General features: G+C 40.3%; 1 protein-coding gene across 8 annotated transcripts in view; it reads left to right on the forward strand.

The window, feature by feature from the left end:
- Positions 1 to 21,383, forward strand: part of NTRK3 (neurotrophic receptor tyrosine kinase 3) — a 442,602-nt gene that overhangs the window by 229,904 nt on the left and 191,315 nt on the right. For all 8 annotated transcript variants that reach the window (XM_072148525.1, XM_072148524.1, XM_072148528.1 and 5 more), the window contains exon 12: positions 1,129 to 1,231. In XM_072148525.1, coding sequence (XP_072004626.1) covers positions 1,129 to 1,231 — 103 coding nt within the window. The remainder of the gene's footprint in view (positions 1 to 1,128; positions 1,232 to 21,383) is intronic.

The following is a 21,383-nucleotide window of genomic DNA, read 5'->3' on the forward strand; positions in this document are numbered from 1 at the left end:
AATACCCTGACCTAAACAGATCACTTTTCTAGCATTGTGTCACCCAAAAAATCAAGATAACTGCAATTTAGAGATTTACAGACATCGGACTTTAGGTTAGCAGCCTTCTAACCTGGAAATGTTGCTTGATGAGCTGCAGAGCAGCCAATCAGAAAGCCTAGAAAATATACATGGGGGTGATTGGGCAGGTGGACTTCTGGTGGACATACCTGGCCAATCACAGCCATGACTTGTTGCTGGGTATATCCACTCATCTCTATTGCCCTTATATCACTCAATCCATGCAAGTTGGAAAACACTATACACAGTAGAGTCACATGTTTATTCACATTTAGTGTAAATATACATCGAAGGTATCTGCAAAACACTAGCCTTCCAAACACTAGTCTGTAAAGGATGTCTCCAACAAAGTACAAGACACCTATATAAAATGCCATATTAAATAATAAGCAAAAATCATATGAATTATAACAACATGTCTGAAAAGAGGTAAAGGATTGGTCTATGTCTGGTACAGGCGGTCCCCTACTTAAGGACACCCGACTTACAGACAACCCATAGTTACAGACGGACCCCTCTGCCCCATGTGACCTCTGGTAAAGCTCTCTGGATGCTTTACTATAGTCCCAGACTGCAATGATCAGCTGTAAGATGTCTGTAATGAAGCTTTATTGATAATTCTTGGTCCAATTACACCAAAAATTTTGAAACTCAAATTGTCACTGGGGCAAAAGAAAAAAAATTGTCTAGAACTTCCATTATAAAATATACAGTTTCGACTTGCATACAAATTCAACTTAAGAACAAACCTCCAGACCCTATCTTGTATGTAACCCGGGGACTGCCTGTACATAGAGGCTATACTGGGCATATCAGATATATACTCCTGGAAAGTGACTGCATTTAGTTGCAGTAAAGTCATTAATAGAATAAATTGATACTAACTGTGTGCATCCAGAATTGCTATACGACAGTCACATCTGAACAGGGTAATTTCGAGCATTTATCATACCTTGTGGTAGGAGAAGAGGTGGGGTGAATTATGCTGTATAGAACGTGTCTTGAATGTCCTCATACTTATGAGAGCATGAAGACCTCTTGTCCTTATATTTGCATTTTTATTTTTAGGTTTCCATAGCAGTCGGTCTTGCGGCTTTTGCGTGCGTCCTCTTAGTGGTCCTGTTTATTGTCATCAACAAATATGGAAGACGTTCAAAATTTGGAATGAAAGGTAAGAAAAGTTGCAATGGTGTCTGTTCAACATCTATTTCAATTACAACTGGCACATATTCTTTTATTGGATTTCTTTATGCCTTTTGTTGTTCTTCTTGTATACGAATGTTCTTGCCATGTTTTTTTCATGTATAATTTCATAACAAAGTAATGCAGTTAGTATTAGGATACTGGGAATTAGCACATACGAGTAATCCACCACACTGGCTTTACCTATTAGAACATGTGGCTATAAACCTACAGCAAAGGGCTAGTATATATGCAGCCATACCTTTTATTGGTGCCCAAAAAATGGCGAATCTGACCCTGTATAGTATGCCTTCCTCAGTTACTGCTTAGAGGGGTTAATTATTCCTACCATGTGTAGGGAGCAGGGTATTAGGTAATTCACCAATATAAATCTATTAAAAGTTCTGCACCACTTACTTGAAATATAAAGTAAAGCCTCAAATTCTGAAACGTGTTATACCCTAAGCTACCATTCCTGTCCATAAAATGGCAGGAGACAGAGGGTTATCTCTAACTGTCATATAAATGAAGGAATTAATATTATTAATAATAACTGTCTAGTGATGATTGGACCTAAAAACATTTGTGTTCAGACAAAAATTTTAAATCCCGGACCTAAACTGTTTAAGTGGCACTGGAAAAGCTGCTAGTGGTATTTAAACTACTGTGGCTGCACTGGAACTTACATGCTGGGAGCGGTGCGTGCCACCATTTCCAGAATGGTCATCACTTCCAAAGACATCAAGCGGAAGCAACAATCCACCCCAAAATGGTAGTGGCCAACACTGGAAGCAGCCAATTCTACTTTTAGTTTACTACTTTTTGTAAACTACAAAGTGTTATTATTGTGCAGGGCTAAAGGGAACAATCTTACTGAATGTGAGTGATTATAAAATAGTTTTATTTAAGGGCCCCACATTTAGTTTTGCCCAGGGCCCCACTTTCTCTCAAACCGGTCTTGCTCCTTCCATTTTATGGACTGGAATATCTGGCTGATGTCTGAACCAGGGGCTTTACTTTACATATGAAGAAAGTGGTGAAGATCTATTAATACATTTATAATGGAAAATTACCTCATATCCTACCCCACACATTACAAAAGATGAAGTACAGCGGCAAACACCTTTAAAACTTGACACCACGTCTTGTACATAAGATGGCTGAAATGGTTGTAAGAAGATTGAATATGTTTTAATTTGTATTACTGCATAACACATGTTTCATAAGCATGGGACATATATGGGAACATATATATCCAAAAAGCGTATGTTAGAGTCACAATTATACTATAACTAATATAAATGAATAAATACAAAATGGTTCAGCTTTCATCTCACTCAACCAAGTTTTGACGTCCTTTAACCTTTATAGCCTTTCTCAGGACATATGTCAAAAACTGTTAACATTGAGTGGAAAAAATAAGAAATAAGCACATACTGCGATCGCTCTGGGATTTGGAGACCTACATTCTGCAACTCTAGCATTGTGCTAACTGGTGACATCTACATTAACTACCAGACAAATGGAGGTTGTTGGCTTACATTGCACATCACAATGTAAAGTATTGGTTGTAGTTACATATGAGAAATATAATCTAGTGTCTCACTTCTGTGCCCATGTTATTGGCTCACATGGTTACTATGTTATTCTACACTGAGAATTTAGAACAAACTGTGAAACTTCCCTTCTGCTATATAGAAGTGTTGGCTTGTGTTTGACCTCTTGAATTGATCTCCGTGAAAAATTGCAGTTACAAAAGATCTGATTTTATCAATTACACTGAAATAATACATAATAGGGATGTAGCTCCTTGTTAAACTTCAGTGGAGTCTCTTGGCTTGGCGGCATGCCACCATCATTGAATTCTCTTCCTCCCCTGCTTGGAGTTTCTTGTTAATATTGAGTAACAGATGCAATGCTTCCTTTTCAAATCTTGTACAAATTAGTACTAGGAGTCGGGTAGAGAAGAACGCAAACTGACAGGACTTACTATTTATTAGACTAAAGAGAGAAAGTACTAAAATCATATCAAGTCAAAATGAAATATTATAAACAAAGAATAGACTGTTATGCAGATCACTCTCTTTCTCTTACTTTCTCACACATATATTCACAAAGCAGAGCTGGGGTTGAAATTGCCTGCTGGTGTATAACATCAATGAGGGGATTTATTGAATGCTGATGGATCGTGTGTCGGCGCTTGATGTCCACCCTGCCCACAGGTTGCACCGGGAGGCTCCCCGACCGGGAGGGTTTGGTGTAGAACTGTCACAGGTTAAAGCTTGAGATAAAGCTAAAGATAAAACATTGCTTTACCAATACCATTTAATTCTTTCTAATACACATTTGGAAGGCTAGTAAGTAGTAGAGGACTGACATAAGGCAGTACTACTATTCAGACCTCTTCTTTTCTGCAAGAGCTGTGACTTTGAAGAACTTGTGAGGAATTTAATAACAATGTTCAAGAAAGATTTTGATAATTTACTTGAATAGAACAATATTTTTTTTATAATAATAGTGAACTTCTGAAGGTTGGTTATTGATCCGGAGATTTATTCCGATTGCTATGAATATGACAGGATTTTGTTTTACCTAAGATTTTTTCTAAATCGACATTGGAAGCCAAAGACTGAATCGGACAGACATGTCTGTGTTTGGCCTAACAAACTATAATGTTGCAATAGTTTTTATTGTTTGTATGTTTTTTATCTTCAAGGGTGTTCTAGGATTTTAATATTGAATATGCAATCTTTAGTAATTCATATGAAATAGCTGTTATTGCACATCAGAATGATTGTGCACCAGAACGAGTACAACTCAGTACACTGTGTAGTTGCCAAAAAAGGTTCTTCAAGTTCAGTCCCATATAAGTTCATGCAGTTGACTAGAAGGTGGAGATGGGAGTTGAAAGCCCATCAATGTGGTATTGATGTCTTATCCTAAGAACAAGTCATCAGTATTAAATTACTGGAATATATCTACTGTACTAAATATTTAAAGATATCAAATATTCTCAAATCATGAGACATTAGGCACTGGGCCACGTTTAGGTTGAATAAATGGTACCTGCCATTGGAAGTTTGTAAGAAAGTTATTGAGTCAGACTTGCTTCCCAAGAGTCACACATCTAACATGCTGTTCATGCAAAAATTATTTCAGGCTGCTGAGTTTTTGAGGTCACATTTTTTAAGGAGCGATCATATAAAATGTACTTTCATTTTCTTTTTTCTCTGACATATTTGAAAACGACCAAATGTGCTGTTCTTTAAAATGGACTCATAATAAATGTCAACATACATTATAAAGATTAACAAATTTATTTTATTTCCTTAATTCTGAACTAGAGGAATATGAAGAATATATATATTCTAAATAAATGAACCTGAACACTGAATATTTTTTGTCGCTGTTTAACCATGTTCTAATACTGTAGAGTTTATTAGAAGACAATATTCTATTTGAAGACTCGCTTTACGCCAGATTTCGCTTTAACTAGTCTGGACTGAGCTAATCCAATATGTAGATAATGAGTTTTACCCTGACTAGGCTCCACTGCACTAATTTAATAGGTAGATATTGTAGTAAAATTCCTATAGACTAGACGAGGCTGGATAAATCCAATATGTAGATAATGAGTTTCTCCTTGATGGCACTGGATTAATCTAATATATAATGAGTGGACTAGACTGGACTTTTCTTATTTAGTATTGTAATACTAAGTACCTCTTGTAATTTACATATCCTAAAGGCAAAAGGATTGGGTATGATGAAATTGAACTGCCCAGTGCTTCATTTCTGTAATATCTACCAGGGAGGAACACTGGGACAAGCCTACTAAAATTCTCCATTTCTTTGGAGATATCTGCTTGCTGTTATGGAAAATAAACTTTATGGTTTACATGCAGTGGTTTTAGTTTTGGTTCATTAATTGGGCTATATTCAACTTTACACTGTATAGGGATGAAGTTGTAGATTAAAGGGATTTGAACAATGAAGCCTCCACCAATCACAAGAATAGATGTCCCTAACTTTATACTGATCTTTAGTGTAGCATTTGACTAATATAGCTATCCTATACAATTGTAGAAAACTTGCCTACTGCTGCAGTACAATAACCCCCAACTCTAGTGATCAGAGAGTCAAGCAGGCTTCCTTCAAAGGGAACCTATTCGAAACAAAGGACCTACCTCATTTAATGTAGTAGATTGCTCTCCATGATGATAATGAAATGAGTCAGGGGCTCCTGTGAATTATAAAGTGAGACCTCCACTCTGCATTGTAATCCTATGAATTGAGTTGTCCGGGTGTTCCTGATCTGTCCTGAGTCCATCTGCAGTGCCCCCTTCCTCTACTGTGCTTTTGCAAACATGTCCCGTGCTAAGCTGCAGTACAGAAATTGTTAGGAGTGATATGTGCATGATATGAAGCCATAGGGGCAAATTTACTTACCCGGCCCATTCGCGATCCAGCGGCGCGTTCTCTGCTCTGGATTCGGGTTCGGCCGGGATTTAAGAAGGTAGTTCCTCCGCCGTCCACCAGGTGGCGCTGCTGCGCTGAAAGTCATCTCATCGCGCCGGAATGCACCACCTCGGACCAGGTGAAGGTAAGCGCTCCCCAAGCGACACTTTTTCGGTTTTTAAATGCGGCGGTTTTTCCGAATACGTCGAGTTTTTGTTCGGCCACGCCCCCCGATTTCTGTCGCGCGCATGCCGGCGCCGATGCGCCACAATCCGATCGCGTGCGCCACAATCCTGGGGCAATTCAGGTACAATCGGCCCATATCGGAAATATTCGGGTAACACGTCGGGAAAACGCGAATCGGCCCTTAGTAAATGACCCCCATTGACTCATTTCAATATCATCATGCAGAGCAGCTCACTACAGGTAAGAAATGATTTAGGACCTTTGGTTTCGATGTAGCTGACACATTCCCTTTAAAAAAAAGTACATAAAAAGTAATTACCTCAACTTGAAATAACTTTACTAACATAATGCTGGCAAATTCCTTCAAATGATTTAATGTGACCAAAATTGTCTTGTTTCATCACCTTGAGTGCTGACATCAATGCACACAGCGTGTCAATGCTCCGACATGGGGACAGAAGCTGCAAGACCTTGGCATGTTTGAAGATCTTCAAACGTAGCACCATTCCTACATACAATAAAAGCCTCCTGCAATATACATGCCTAATGCTTGCAAATGGATGGCTTGATGGATGTGCATCATGGGAATATATTATTAATCTTTATAGCTTAGTCTTTTGGCATTGTTGAGTGAATACATCAATTAAAATGCCAGAGAGTGCAAGGGTTTTGTAGAAGACATTATCATTTCAGTTGAGCGGTCAAATGGAAGAAGATAAGTTTTTATTTCCCAAGCAGAACATAAAAGCAAAGGAAAATATATTCTGCGCACAATATCAGGAAGCCTTTTAAGAGGCCCATCTCTATCAATTCATTTGGTATTCATTATAATACTTCTGATCAAAGCGCATTCATTTGATATTTATGTGGATGTTAAATGTGCTTCCAAAGCTTCTCCATTAATTTAGCATTAGTTAATAGGTACTTTAACATAAAGTGGTTGATTATGATTTAGTGGAAGGGAGATGGGGGGTCATTTTCTCCCTCCTGATAAACAGTTAGTACTAATAGATATAAATTATATATGGATTTGTACAATTATTCTGATGATGCCCTTAGCTACGGCAGGTGATGTTTATAGTACTATAAATATCTATTTAAGTCGTAGAAATAAAGTTATTTTGATATGAATATCTAGTGTGCATCATAGTGTTCTATGTTTTATTAGACATGGACATATTGCATTTGATGTCATTGGTTTCTACTGTATTGTCTTCTTTGCATTGCAAAACATTATGCATATTTTATGTACATTGCTTAGCTTCTCATCTATAAATGGATGAACATGTATTGCGCATGTTATACACAGTCGCAAGTTGTGAAACCAGGTGTGGATATGTTCTTGATCACTAATCTAAAGGAACTGGTCAAAGTGATTTTTTTTTTGTTTAAATTGTTTTTATTGAGTTTTTTGACAAAGTTATAACAAACTGCCAATAATATAGTCTATTTTACGTTCACAAGCAGATTTACACATCAGCGGTAAATATAGGTAGGATTACAGTATCATAGACATAGTTTCACTTAACAATTATCTAAATAATGTACATTAATAAATGGTCAAAGTGAATTTAATATGAACATTAATAAGACAACATTATATGTTAATTAAATTCTTAAAAGGATTGTCCCATGGAAAGAAGTCATTCCCTATCCACAGGTTAGATTAAACCTCATGAGCTTTGATGATCTGACCACTGGAATTATAAGAACCGGGCTAGGGTATGCTTACTGCCAATAGTGGAACATAATATTTGGCCGATAGCCTGGGGTCCAAACCTTCTAGGGGGCCCATGGCTACTTAAAACACCCACCATATTTTTTACTGTACAGGACATTAACTCATGAAATCCTCATATATTTGTTCCTGCTCTCAATACACAAAAACATTTAAGGACCTTTGCAGGTCCTCTAAAGGTTCTTAAACTGCAGTTTGAAAGCAGGCAGAAAAGATGCATCCTTCATTCCCACCAATCTTTGGGATAGCTCATTAATATTTTTTGTTTGGTAAATCACTTTATGATATTCCTTACTCAGCAGACAAAAATTTTTCCCTTAAGGGGAAAAATGAAATTACAATTAGTGATGAGCGGTTTGGGTTCAGCGAGTTTGGCCAAACCTAGAAAAAACATTTGGTTTTGGTACCTGAGCTTGAAGTAGAATACCTCCTGGTATTGTAAATGTTGACTCTTTAAATACCATCATTTGTAGCAAAGATGTTAGCAAAAATGGTTGCTTTGCTATTAGCATTTAAAGGTTTACCATCTGCAACCAGTGCCTGCAACGATCTTGGATGTTAGTGCTGGGGATGAGCCTAAACTCTGAACCCAAATTTCTAGCTGAAATCCAGGTTCACAAACCAGAACCCACAATGTTCGGCTCTGAGCCAATCATTGCAGTTCCGATAGGCTCATCCCTAGTTACAATTAATTATTAGTGTTCTAGAATGGAAGGTTTTTATTTACTACATGCTTAGAAGTGGTTAATATAAATTTACTGTACGGGCTACCTTATAAACTTTAATGGACCCCCTGCACTTATTGCTAGATAATCAAACAATGCGGGAATACTACAGACAGAATGACCTAGATAAAGTAGATGCAGCTAGTGACTTCTGTAGAAACATCTTAATGAGAAGTAAGAGGACTATGTAGACATTGATGAGATAATGTATTGTATTAACATCAAGGGAGTTGTTGAAGGTGTCTTATATGCCAACTTGATGAAAGACTAACAAAGTAAAGGCCTGTGGAGTTACTGTTAGGAGAAGAATGACAGAAAACATACGGAGCCACATTAAAGAGAGAGTAACAGTATTCCGTTACTGATTAATACCATCTTTAGATCTTTTTAGTTGTTGATTTCTTTGTTTTTGAAAAAAAAAAATTTGTCATTTTATACAAAAATTTTAGAAACAAACCAGAACAAGTCCTCCAACTGAAGATAATCTGCTCATGAAGCACTTCCCTGTTCTTTTTTGTGGATTGGGATTTATAGGGAGATAAAATATATATAAAGGGTTCCATTGTTCAAACAAATTTATGAACCATGGTTTAGCTTATAGGCAGGACAGGATGGCAATGGTAAAGTGTGCCCTAGCACTAAACCAACCAGTCTGTCCCTGCTTAACGATAGCCCCGACATGTAGACGTTCCCTCCACAATTAATGTGCATGGAACAGGGGAAGGGGTACTTCAGGAGTCAGCAAGTCAAGTTTCAGTCAGAACCACAGAGTCAATAGCAGAATCACTATACAAAAGACAATCCACATCCACCTTAATACTCACAACAAGAGGAATACAACAAAATCCATATCAGACATCCAAGTAACATTGAAAATAGTCAAATGTTTAAACAGACAAACACCTGGAGACCAAGGAAACTAAGAAATTAACTAGCATCTGGGTCATGTCAGGAGGAGAATTTATTTTTCCAGTAATGAGCTGAAGGAGTTTTAACCCCTGCCAGCCTTAGACTGGCAGGGGCGTACCGATCGCGGTCACAGGGGATGTCACCATTCAATATCTTTTGTTTCATCCTGAAGACAGCAGTGGGCCCCTTGACATGAAGGACAGGGGCTTGACAAGCTTTCTAGCTCCAGACCCCATTGATGGAGGTCCCTCTGCCTCCTGGCCCCCTTTGTGCTCGGTGAAGGGAAATTTACATTATAGTTTCTGCTCCAATGAGAATAAATGGGGGGCGGAGCACAGCAGAGAGTCCACACAGGAGGAGGAGCTGAGCTCTGGGACACTCTGTAAGATTAACCCTCTGCCTCCCTGAAGTGTGCTCATACTACCATCAAGGCCCTCACTTCACTTTTAATAAGTATATATGTGACATATATGAATGGGTGTATGAATAGGTGAACAAAAAGTGCCTGCTCGGGTCTTAAAGTATGTGTCTGTGTATGACTCTGTCATGTATATGTGTGTACATATGTCTGCATGTATGTTTGCATATGTGCATGCATATGGCTGTATGTTTATGTGTACACGAATATTTGTGTCTGTAAGTGTCTGTTAATATATGTGCATGAATACATGTGCACATGTCTGTATTTACTTTTGCATGCATGAGTCCAGCAAAGGTTGACAAAAGAGGTTGGGACTAGAGATGAGCGAGTATACTCGTCCGAGCTTGATGCTCGTTCGAGTATTAGGGTACTCGAAACGGCTCGTTGCTCGGACGAGTATATCCCCTGCTCGAGATCGAGCATTTAATTAAAAAAACACAGGGAAGAACAGTGAAGAATAGAATAAAAACAGGGAACACAGTGAACACAGGATTATTTAAGTGAAAAACACAGTGAAGAACACAGTGAAGAATACTTGCCGGGAGATACGCGTGGAACGGTGCGAACAAAATACTATGTGAAGAACAATATATATGTGTGAAGAACACATTGAAGAACACGGTAAGCAGGACGGAGACACCGGGGAGCATGACGGAGACACCGGGAAGCAGCAGCACGGAGACATCGGGGGAACAGCAGCGCAGAGACATCGGGGGAGCAGCAGCACGGAGACACTGGGGAGCAGCAGCACGGAGACATCGGGGCAGGGGCAGAACGGAGAGACTGGGGCAGAACGGAGACACTGGGGCAGCACGGAGACACTGAGGTAGCACGGAGACATCGGGCAGCACGGAGACATCTGCACAGGGGCAAAATGGAGACACTGGGGCAGCACGGAGACATCGGGCAGCATGGAGACATCAGGGCAGGGGCAGAGCGATGACACTGGGGCAGCACGGAGACACTGGGGCAGCACGGAGACATCGGGCAGCAGGGAGACATCGGGCAGCACGGAGACATCGGGGCAGGGGCAGAACGATGACACTGAGGCAGCAAGGAGACACTGGGGCAGCACGGAGACACTGGGGCAGCACGGAGACACTGGGGCAGCACGGAGACATCGGGCAGCATGGAGACATTGGGCAGCACGGAGACATTGGGCAGCACGGAGACATCGGGCAGCACGGAGACATCGGGCAGCACGGAGACATCGAGCAGCATGGAGACATTGGGGCAGGGGCAGAACGGAGACACTGGGGCAGCACGGAGACACTGGGGCAACACGGAGACATCGGGCAGCACAGAGACATCGGGCAGCACGGAGACATCGGGGCAGGGGCAGAATGGAGACACTGGGGCAGCACAGAGACACTGGGGCAGCACGGAGACATCAGGCAGCAGGGGGACATCGAGCAGCATGGAGACATTGGGGCAGGGGCAGAATGGAGACACTGGGGCAGCACAGAGACACTGGGGCAGCACGGAGACATCGGGCAGCAGGGGGACATCGAGCAGCACGGAGACATTGGGGCAGGGGCAGCACGGAGACACTGGGGCAGCACGGACACATCGGGCAGCACGGAGACATCGGGGCAGGGGGAAGGTACGGAGACACCGGGGCAGCACGGAGACACTGGGGAGCAGCAGCACGGAGACACCGGGGAGCAGCAGCACGGAGACACTGAGGAGCAGCAGCACGGAGACACCGGGGAGCAGCAGCACGGATCCCGGGAGACATCGGGCAGCACGGAGACATCGGGCAGCAGGGAGACATCGAGCAGCATGGAGACATTGGGGCAGGGGCAGAACGGAGACACTGGGGTAGCACGGAGACACTGGGGCAACACGGAGACATCGGGCAGCACAGAGACATCGGGCAGCACGGAGACATCGGGGCAGGGGCAGAATGGAGACACTGGGGCAGCACAGAGACACTGGGGCAGCACGGAGACATCAGGCAGCAGGGGGACATCGAGCAGCACGGAGACATTGGGGCAGGGGCAGCACGGAGACACTGGGGCAGCACGGACACATCGGGCAGCACGGAGACATCGGGGCAGGGGGAAGGAACGGAGACACCGGGGCAGCACGGAGACACTGGGGAGCAGCAGCACGGAGACACTGAGGAGCAGCAGCACGGAGACACCGGGGAGCAGCAGCACGGATCCCGGGACAGCGTATCTCCCGACAAGTAAGCAGATGTTCCGAACATCTGCAATCTATTCTTCACTGTGTTTTTCACTGCGTTTTTCACTTAAATGATCCTGTGTTCACTGTTTTTATTCTATTCTTCACTGTTCTTCACATCTGCTAACTTGTCGGGAGATAATATACGCGCGGAACAGTGAAGAATAGATTGCAGATGTTTGCTTACATCTGCTAACTTATGAGAAGAAATTCTTTTTCAATCAAATAACACATTTTATTCCCGAACCATGGTCCCTTTGAAAAATGCTCGAGTCTCCCATTGACTCCAATGGGGTTCGTTATTTGAGACGAGCACGGGCATGTCTGTGTGCTTTGCCTGTGCACACTGTGTGACATCATACAGTGTGCACAGGGAGAGCACACAGACATGGCTCTGCCCGCACTACTGCATGGGATGCCACAGTGAGAAGAGAAAACCAAGCATGACAGGGTAAGTAGTGAGTTTATTTGTTCAACACGATGGGCAGGGTGACTGGTAATATATTATTTATTATAGAGTAGAGTCTGCTGCTGGTCGCTATATATAAGGTGTATGAGTATATGTTGGTCTAGCATATATGTGCATTTTAAAGTATAATATGCGGGACGGGGGTGGCAGCAAGATTTTAGGAATATGGGCCCCCATGCCAACTTTGGATCGGAGCCCATTGATGGAAACGGCCAGTCATGATAGAGCTTGGTAATACTCATGTTATGATGTTTCCTTCTTCTGCATACCCTTCAAAGCGAAAGGTGTTACTTAAGGACAAGAGTATTAATCAGTCAAACTTTAAATTGATGTATGATTTAAGTAGAGTGAAGAAATTGGGCTATTGAAGCTTTGGATTTTGGCCAAAACCTAGCTGCTTTGTTATAATAGCAATAACAATAAATTGGCAAACAGCCTGAAAGGAGTTTAGAGTCTCCGATGTTGCTACTATATATCTAAGGTAGTGGAGACGCTCAGACTCTGGTTTTACATAAGTAGAGGAGGATTACAAAAGTGATCCTGTGTGCGAGTGTTTATACATAGGAACGTTCACAGATCAGTAATTACTTCCACTGTAAAGATCTCATTGGGCCATTAAAGAGATGTTCTGTAAGTGCCATGTTCCCAGACTGACTCTAAGTGGAATTCAATACTCTGTTGTCTTTGATGAGTCTCTCTTGGTGTATTGTCTTGCAGTAAGTAATTCCTCCTGAGTTCATTCTCTTATACTGTACTCTGTAAATAATACTTATGCCCCATCTATTAGACTGGAAGCAGGGCTCTCTGTAGATAATACAGTATCCTGTCATTTTTAATTGTATTAAAAATGCAAATGTCATATTTATTATATTCATTCAGATATTGTTTGTGTCATCAGTTACCACTATTTCAGCTACATATTTAGTAACTTCCCACTTTGCTTAAAGGGATTTTCAAAAACATTTTTTTTTGTGGACACCTTAAAATAAGTAATTGGTTTCGAAACAAGAGGTGCCTGACACCGAGTACTCCCACCGATAAGTTCTTGTGAGAAATGGGTCCATGTCAAATATGTCTTGTCCATCACTCACATGGCCAGTTAGTACTTCGTACCAATATTAAGAACATATCCTAATGTTAAGGCATCAATTAAAAAATCCTGGAATACCAATTTCTTTATATGATATGAGGATATATAAAAAGATCACACTACCCAAAGGCCTCTACTTCTTAGGATATGTATTTCTACAAACTCCTTTTTTGAAGACCAAGCATTATCCTCATATCAATCGCAATCAGAATGATATAAACCCCCTTTTCATTGTGAATAGCATTGTAAAATGTGTATAACTGTGTCAATGATATATATTTCCTACACTGGGAACTCAATGCCAGTCACACTGTTCCCAGCAGAGAGTATTACTGTGGCTAGCCAAGGTTGTCCCTCATACAATCCAATTCCCTCAATGCCATTCACATATCCTCCATTGTAAGCCACAATGACTTCCCCATATAAGATACAATTCTTCATATTTCAAACCACAGGGTCTCCAAATCTGTTCCATTGTTTTGTTTCTTCATTTCTAGCAATATAGCCATCCATGATGTCATCTATTGTCAACCATAGTCACTTTCAGTAGCAACATCGAGGTTCAAAGAGGTTCCTAACCACCAATACCTTAGCATTACATTCTGGGCTGCCCACATGAAGTTCTCAGTGCTATGAACAATCTGCCTAGAAGAAGTAATCACTAATGTCAACCTCATCATTTCTGATTTTGGGAAGTGTGACGGGGTGCTGGCACAATTTTGTCCTGTAATTAAGCTTTGGTTGGTCATTTGCTCCACGTACTAGAATCTTACCAATCACTTTATTATGCCCGCCATTGCTTCCTTGTCTTGCCAGCTGACCCACAGCCAGTGTGAAGTGTTTGTGGTTTGAGTTACAGAGAGAAAGTGCTGTAAATGGAAACTAATACATCAGACACATTCTATATACCCAGCTCCATTTACGCGCCACATATTAAATGCATCAGTCATCCTCTTTCTAAGCACTGGATTCTATTACTGCTCTAAATCTGCAATCTTGGCAAAAATCTAACTACAATTAAAAACAGAACATAGTAAAATTAATCATCGGAATAGCCTTATGATATTTTAGGAAGATTTTGCTTCTCTTTTTTTAACCCATTGCTGATAAATACTAAAAAGCTTTAATATTGGAGACATAATTGACTGCCTGGTGAGAAGCGGTTAATCTGAATTGCGTTTTCACATTTCATAGAATCATCTATGACGTTGACAAGAGTTCATCAGAATCATATGTATTTTATAACCAGACGTATTTTGAGCCATGATGCATATTAATTGTTTCAGTTTTATTAATTTCAGGAGTCAAAGATGATTAACATATAAATAACTATAAGCGGATGACGGTATACGATGACAGCTCTATGGAGGGATTATGAGGATTTTTCATGTACATCCTCGTTACAATACCTGATGTGCGCATATTGAAGGGATCTGGTTTGCTTTGCCTGCAGGGCAGCATGTAGAGTAATGGTCACCCCTTAAGACTCTTGCATTATATATGAGTATATGTTGTTCTTATCAATATCCACGTGATATAGAGTGATTGTCACCACATCGTGTATAAAGCACCAGCAATAATACATCTAGTAGCTGGTCTTGTAATGGCTTCTTGTGGAGCGTAGTCACAGCCAGAGATCAGTATCATTTGGAAATGGAAACAGAGCTTTAAGATCCATCAAGGTATTCAGATGCAATTAAAATGATTAAGGTTGGAGTGAGCGGCGCTTGTAAATATTCTGAATATAAACAGTCTGCCACAAGCTGCCATTTGTTCTGAATTTTGGATTTTGCTTGCCATTGTTGATAGGTGCCAAGACCTTGCGATGAAGGTGAATCAGATTATACAGATTAGATTTCTGCTATAGCGCCAGTTGAAGCTCTGTGCACATTGTGTATGAGCTAATACTCAGAGAAAAGTTCTCTGTGTACTTATAAAAGGTACATATATCGCTATTTTGGATGTCCTTTTGGCCTCTATCTGTATTGTCTATATGTACTGTTTTTGTAAAATATAGAAAAATGCTGCAGTATTTTCATGTTCTAATTGTATTAATAGACAGCAGGCTTTTCTTGGGCCTTCACTAGAGGTGTTTGTATTGATTGTTGTGCCCAATTTTAATTTAATACTTAGTTGAACCGAATCAATAACAGTGCCCAATTTTCCAGTAGGATCTGTATAGCTAGTACGCCAGGAACTTTATAACCTGCGTCAGGAACTGTATAGCTAATGCTCCATGGCCTGTCAAGGACCAACCCTTGGTGGTAAGGGGAAACATTGTTATAATTCCTCGCCATACAAGCCTTGATCAATGCTCCACAATGCTCTGATTTCTTGAGGGCTACTTTCACCTTCAGTCATAATAAGAACTAAGGTCCTTGAGCACCTTAAGTAAAGTAAGAGGCATGCATGACCACTAAGGCCTCTCCACACTTGCAATGCAGATCATGTAAGGACGCAATCCGTAAAAAACTGACAATTTTTTCTGCATTTTTGGTCCTTTGTTCCTTGGAGTCATTAGCGTTTTTGCGTTTTTCACGTGCGTGTTTTTGTTTTTCTTGCGTTTTCGCTGCGTTTTTCATGCACATTTCTTAAATCACATGATTCTTAAATCGGTACTTCCTGCCTTTTTTCACATCACCTAGCAATCCATCCATTTAAAATGCATTGCACTCGCATTGCTCGCGACTGCAATGCATTTTTGATGCGTCTCTGTAGACTTGAATGGGGCATGAAAAACGCAAGTGAAACGCCAAAGTAGAGCACGCTGCGATTTTAAAGTGCTTGAATAAAAAGCGCATTCATTCTTGTGAAAAAAAACACAGATAAGGACAAGCCCATTGGAAACAATGGGGCAGAGTGCAATGCAAGTTCTGCGCGTCAAAAGCATGCGCAGAACACGCGTGTGAAAAACGCTTGAGTGGAAGAGGCCTTAGAGAGTCCCATAGAGATATATAGATCAGCCATCAAATATGTACAGCAGTCCTCTACTAACAACGAATCCTTGGACACTTGCAAACCTTTTAAGTAATTCCCAATCCAAGATTTTGTTACAAATTGAATCAAACTAGAGAATATTAGTCTTAATAAGATAATGTAATGTAGGGTACTGGTTGTCATTATCCATGGTAGAATAACTTTGCTGAAACACTGCATCTTTTTTTATACTGTTTATTTGAGGAAAAACCAAAACCACATAATAAGCCACAAAGCTTCTAGTAGTTTCTATAAAATATTTACAAGAATTTTTATTCTGCCAAACTCCATGAAAACCTTATGTCTGATCTTTCCCAGCACTGTCATTTGTCATGCATCGCACGATTAATTATTAGTTATCATCAGGCCACGCACCCCATAATTCTCAGACAGCTCTCCATTTGGTGACTGCTAATGATCAAATCAAGACACCAAGTTGTAAAAACATAAATTGAGAATTGAAATAAAGGACAAGCACAGGAGAAAAATAGAGCACAAGCAATAGGCCCGCTGCCAGTGTGTCCTGATTGACCTTGATGAATGTTAATAGCCCGGTAAATGACTGAAGCTATAATTGTAAATTGTATTTTTATGAAAAATGCCCATTCTCTCTGTCTTCATTTACTCCTTAGCAACATTAAAGATCAGTGCAGCAGAGCATGGAGACAGCAAGCCTTGCTCTGAGCCGGCAAAGGTAGCGTGTCCTGCTTCACTTATGTCTCCCTTATTAACCCCATTTTCTTATGTACAATTCAGCTTCCTACACAGCAATATGAAGTAACATGGACTGTGACTGAAAATACAGGATGTCTATAGATGGGGGGCAAAAATGTAAAATGTGCACATATGGCCATGTTGACTTGTCAAATAGCATGGATTATATTAGACTTTTGAAAGTGTTGGGTACATAATTGGAAATTGTTGCTACTTAATAACTTATATTTATGTAGCTATTCACACGCAAACAAAGCATTTTTATAGTAATTGAAAGTAAGTCGGTCTGTTAGGTTTCAATCAAGACTATCATAGGTTGCTTTAGAGGTCATTGTCATCTCTTAAACATTCCAAACCTCAACGATTTAGAAATGGGTGGTACCTCATAATTTAAGCACGGACTTCCAATGTTGCAGGGCATTTCAAGAGCAGAGTTGAAAATACAGGTCTTGATAACTGTCCCCAATGATGTTACAGTATATATAATGAAGAATGAGAACTAAAGAGCCACACAGAAATCATACAAAATTACAATACTATCTATACAATGTAGATGAAGAAAAAAAATATTTTCAGAATGTACTTTGGGTGTCAAGTTAAATTTCACTGGAGCCACCTGAGCATTGTTGCCTTCCAATAGCTGATGGTAGTTGTAAGATTCTACTCTGAAACTTTCATTGATTCTCCTTTTCCCCATCTCCTTACACCTAACCAATTTCCCTGATCAGTGACAGAAACCTTTGCAGCAATCGGGGAAACTGGCGGACAGGCAAGAACAACCTAGAAGATTCATGTGCTGGGGCTGTTATGGGGCCTCAAGCAGGAGATCTGGCCATGGCTGTTGTGGCGCTATATGTAAAAGCTGAAAATAAAAATGATGAGGTAGCTCAGATTCAGGCCACAGGCCTCGTGGTTGACATTTTTGTTTTAAAATCTTGCCGCTTTAGTTGTTCATTAAAGGCACAATCTGCCACAATGGGAGTGACTCTCTACTGAATACACACATATCATCTATCCTACTACTCATATTTCTCATGAATATTTCTTTGTGATCTACATTTCAGGCATCATTTAATGTTAGATTCAGCTTCTTATAGTAAATTCAGCCACTTCCATCCGATATAATACCAGACCAATAAATAATATTAATAATAATAACCCCTTAAAAACCAGGCCCTGTTTTGTTTTTGCATTTCCATATTTTACTCCTCACTTTCAAAAATCTATAACATTTTTATTTTTCTATATACAGAGCTGTGTGATGGCTTATTTTCTGTGTAACAAATTGCACTTCATAGTGATGGTATTGAATATTTGATGCCTCGTACTGGGAAAATTCCAAATGCAGTGAAATTGGTTCAAAAAAGGCATTTGCACAATTTTCTTGTGGGCATGGATTTTACAGCTTTCACTGTGTTCCCCAAATGACATGTCTATTTTGTTCTTTGCGTTGGTGCAATCAAGGGAATCCCAAATTTGTATAGGTTTTATAATGTTTTCATTCATTTACAAAAAATAAAACCTTCTGTACAAAGAAAATTCTTAATTTTGCCATCTTCTGGCGCTAATAACTTTTTCATACTTCCGTATATGGAACTGTGGGTGGTGTCATTTTTTGTGACTTTTAATGACATTTCCAATTTTACCATTTGAACGACTGTACAGGATTTTGATCACAGGAGCGACGATCGCCGCTGGCAGCTTTGCCTGTGGCGATGGCAGTGCAAACAGCAGCGAATGGTGCTAGCACTAATCGCGGTTGTTATCCGGATATGCAGAGGACTTAGCCCATGAACCCTCTCCAAACATTGGCAGGTGATGTATGACATACTAGTTCCTCACAAGTCGTTAAGGGGTTAAATAAATCTAGTCAGTCAAAGTCAAGTTTATCACCCAGCATACTTTATGATAAATAAGCAACATTTTCAGTTTATACTGTATAAAAGCCACCTACATGAATAATTGTTTTCTCTTCCCGGCAAACCGACCATGTTTGTGCTACTTATCTCCACAAAAACAGTCCATGTGTCATCTACTTACCATCTCCCCCCAAAAATCGGAAAGCTGGCAAATAATGTCACTAGCTTGTGCCAACCCTTTGAAGTGTCACATGATTTTGTTAACTACCAACAGATCTGTAAATAGTGACTGCACAAGCATGACAGCTGTTTTTAATAACCCAATAGACTTATATGGGAGGGCCGAGGCAAGAATCGGACCTGCTCTGATTTTTGTGGCAGTCGGCTCACACCCAGGGCTGTGGAAGCCACAGCTTTGTGTATGATCCCATAGAAATACATGTACACATCCCAGAACAAAGTTTTGAGAAATTAATAGGCAGAAAAATTTATTTGTTGGATCCTCATTCTGGGGGGCTGGGTTTGAGCCCTTATGGTCTAAAATTGCTGATCTACCCTAAGGACAGGTGATCAATATACAATATGAATCCTAAAATACCTATTTAATCCTAAAGTTTGGATATATAGGGGTAGATTTATCAAGTGTCTGAAAGTCAGAATATTTCTAGTTGCCCACGGCAACCAATCACAGCTCAGCTTTCATTTTATAAGTGCTCATGAATATTTTAAAGGGGAGCTGTGATTGGTTGCCATGGGCAACTAGAAATATTCTGACTTTCAGACACTTGATAAATCTACCCCAATGTATCAAAAGAATTAGGTGAGAGAGATGTGTTATATATCTTACAGCTCACAGGCAATGGACATTTCTTGACAGAGTATTGACTATACAAGTAAATACTAATAAAAACGTAAAATGTGTAGCTCTCTCCATCTACTCTCTAGGCTTCCATATAAATCAGTGGGGAAAAGTAATCTGTACATATAGTAACAGAATCATTTTTCATATACAGTAAATCCACTACGGAATAGATGGGGCAGCTGCTGGGAATATCTTGATTAATTGCTGGAGCTTCGGTTACTAATATTCTTACGGCACGTCAGTTCTGATCTGTGAGCATGATGCCTCCACCAGTCCTAACAACAAGATTGCATTTTCTGTGTTTTCCTAGTAGTGTGTGTAAGTGATAATTAGATTTAGAATATCTTTTTGTTACATATGTGCAAAATGAGGTTTTGGCAGATGTGCTCGGAGTCCCCCCTGAGCAGTGTATTTGGAATAGTACAAGCCTCCAGCAGAGATATGCTTGATTAATTACAAAGTGGTCCAGGCAAAACCAGAGGGCTCTCATGCTCAAGCTGGAACCAGCTGTTTACTGAATTCCAAATACCTGATTTAAAGCATCACCAATAAGGGCATGCCGAAAATTAAATTTACGGCAGATATTGATTCATGCTGTTGAACACCTCTGAAATGATTTCTTTGATGAAAATGGCTACAGTTTTCTAGGCATTTATGTTTGTTTGCCAAAAGTCTTACATGAATACTGTAAACAAGAGTTTTGGCAGAGTTGTATGCTGAGTGATGAGACTGCCGTAGATCACCAGAATGGGGGGTCCTATGGGGTCACAGTTACCTCCATAGTACACCTTGTCACTCCCCGAGATGAATTGAGCAGATGGCCGCTCATGTCTGTTTTGCTCCATTTATCTCTATGGAGCTGGCAGAGGTTGCGGAGCATAGAGACATGCTAGACGAGCAACAGGGTGTATCTGGAAATGCTCATCAAGTTATTTGATGATTTTTATTAAAGGGGCTATCCAGTTTTTAAAAATGTATCAATTATGCTTTGGATGCTGGTAAATGATTGCCGTAGTTTAAGATCAGTGAAGGTCTATCTATTTATCTATCTATCTATCTATCTATCTATCTATCTATCTATCTATCTATCTATCTATCTATCCAGTTGATTTTAATCCAATCAATCCTTTTCTTCCTGTGACCGGTCACAGCCTTTCTTTTATTCCATTGTTTCCGGCTTCAATAGCTGCCATAATCATTTTCTAGGACAGCTATTATGGGCACCACAGAATTGACCAGGAGCAAGTGGTTAATGGGTGCTAATGTAATCCATTGAAAACATCTGCAGTATTTTCACATAACTCAGAAACCGCTTTGCACTTTGTCTGCTTTATTGGCTTATACATCTCTTTCCAAATTGTGTTCCTGCCAGTGTCTACTATCACCTTGAGCGGCTTGGTATATCATTGCTGAGGACGCAGGGCATTCCGGGACAGGAGCACATAAGTGATTATGGCACCTTGTCCCACCCATGCCTTTTCCCAATCCGCCTTGAAAGTTTAATGCACAGTTTTATTATTGGTTGTTATATATGGGACACACTGGAT

The sequence above is a fragment of the Engystomops pustulosus genome, chromosome 4 (assembly GCF_040894005.1).
Source record: "Engystomops pustulosus chromosome 4, aEngPut4.maternal, whole genome shotgun sequence".
In the NCBI taxonomy this organism is placed as follows: domain Eukaryota; kingdom Metazoa; phylum Chordata; class Amphibia; order Anura; family Leptodactylidae; genus Engystomops; species Engystomops pustulosus.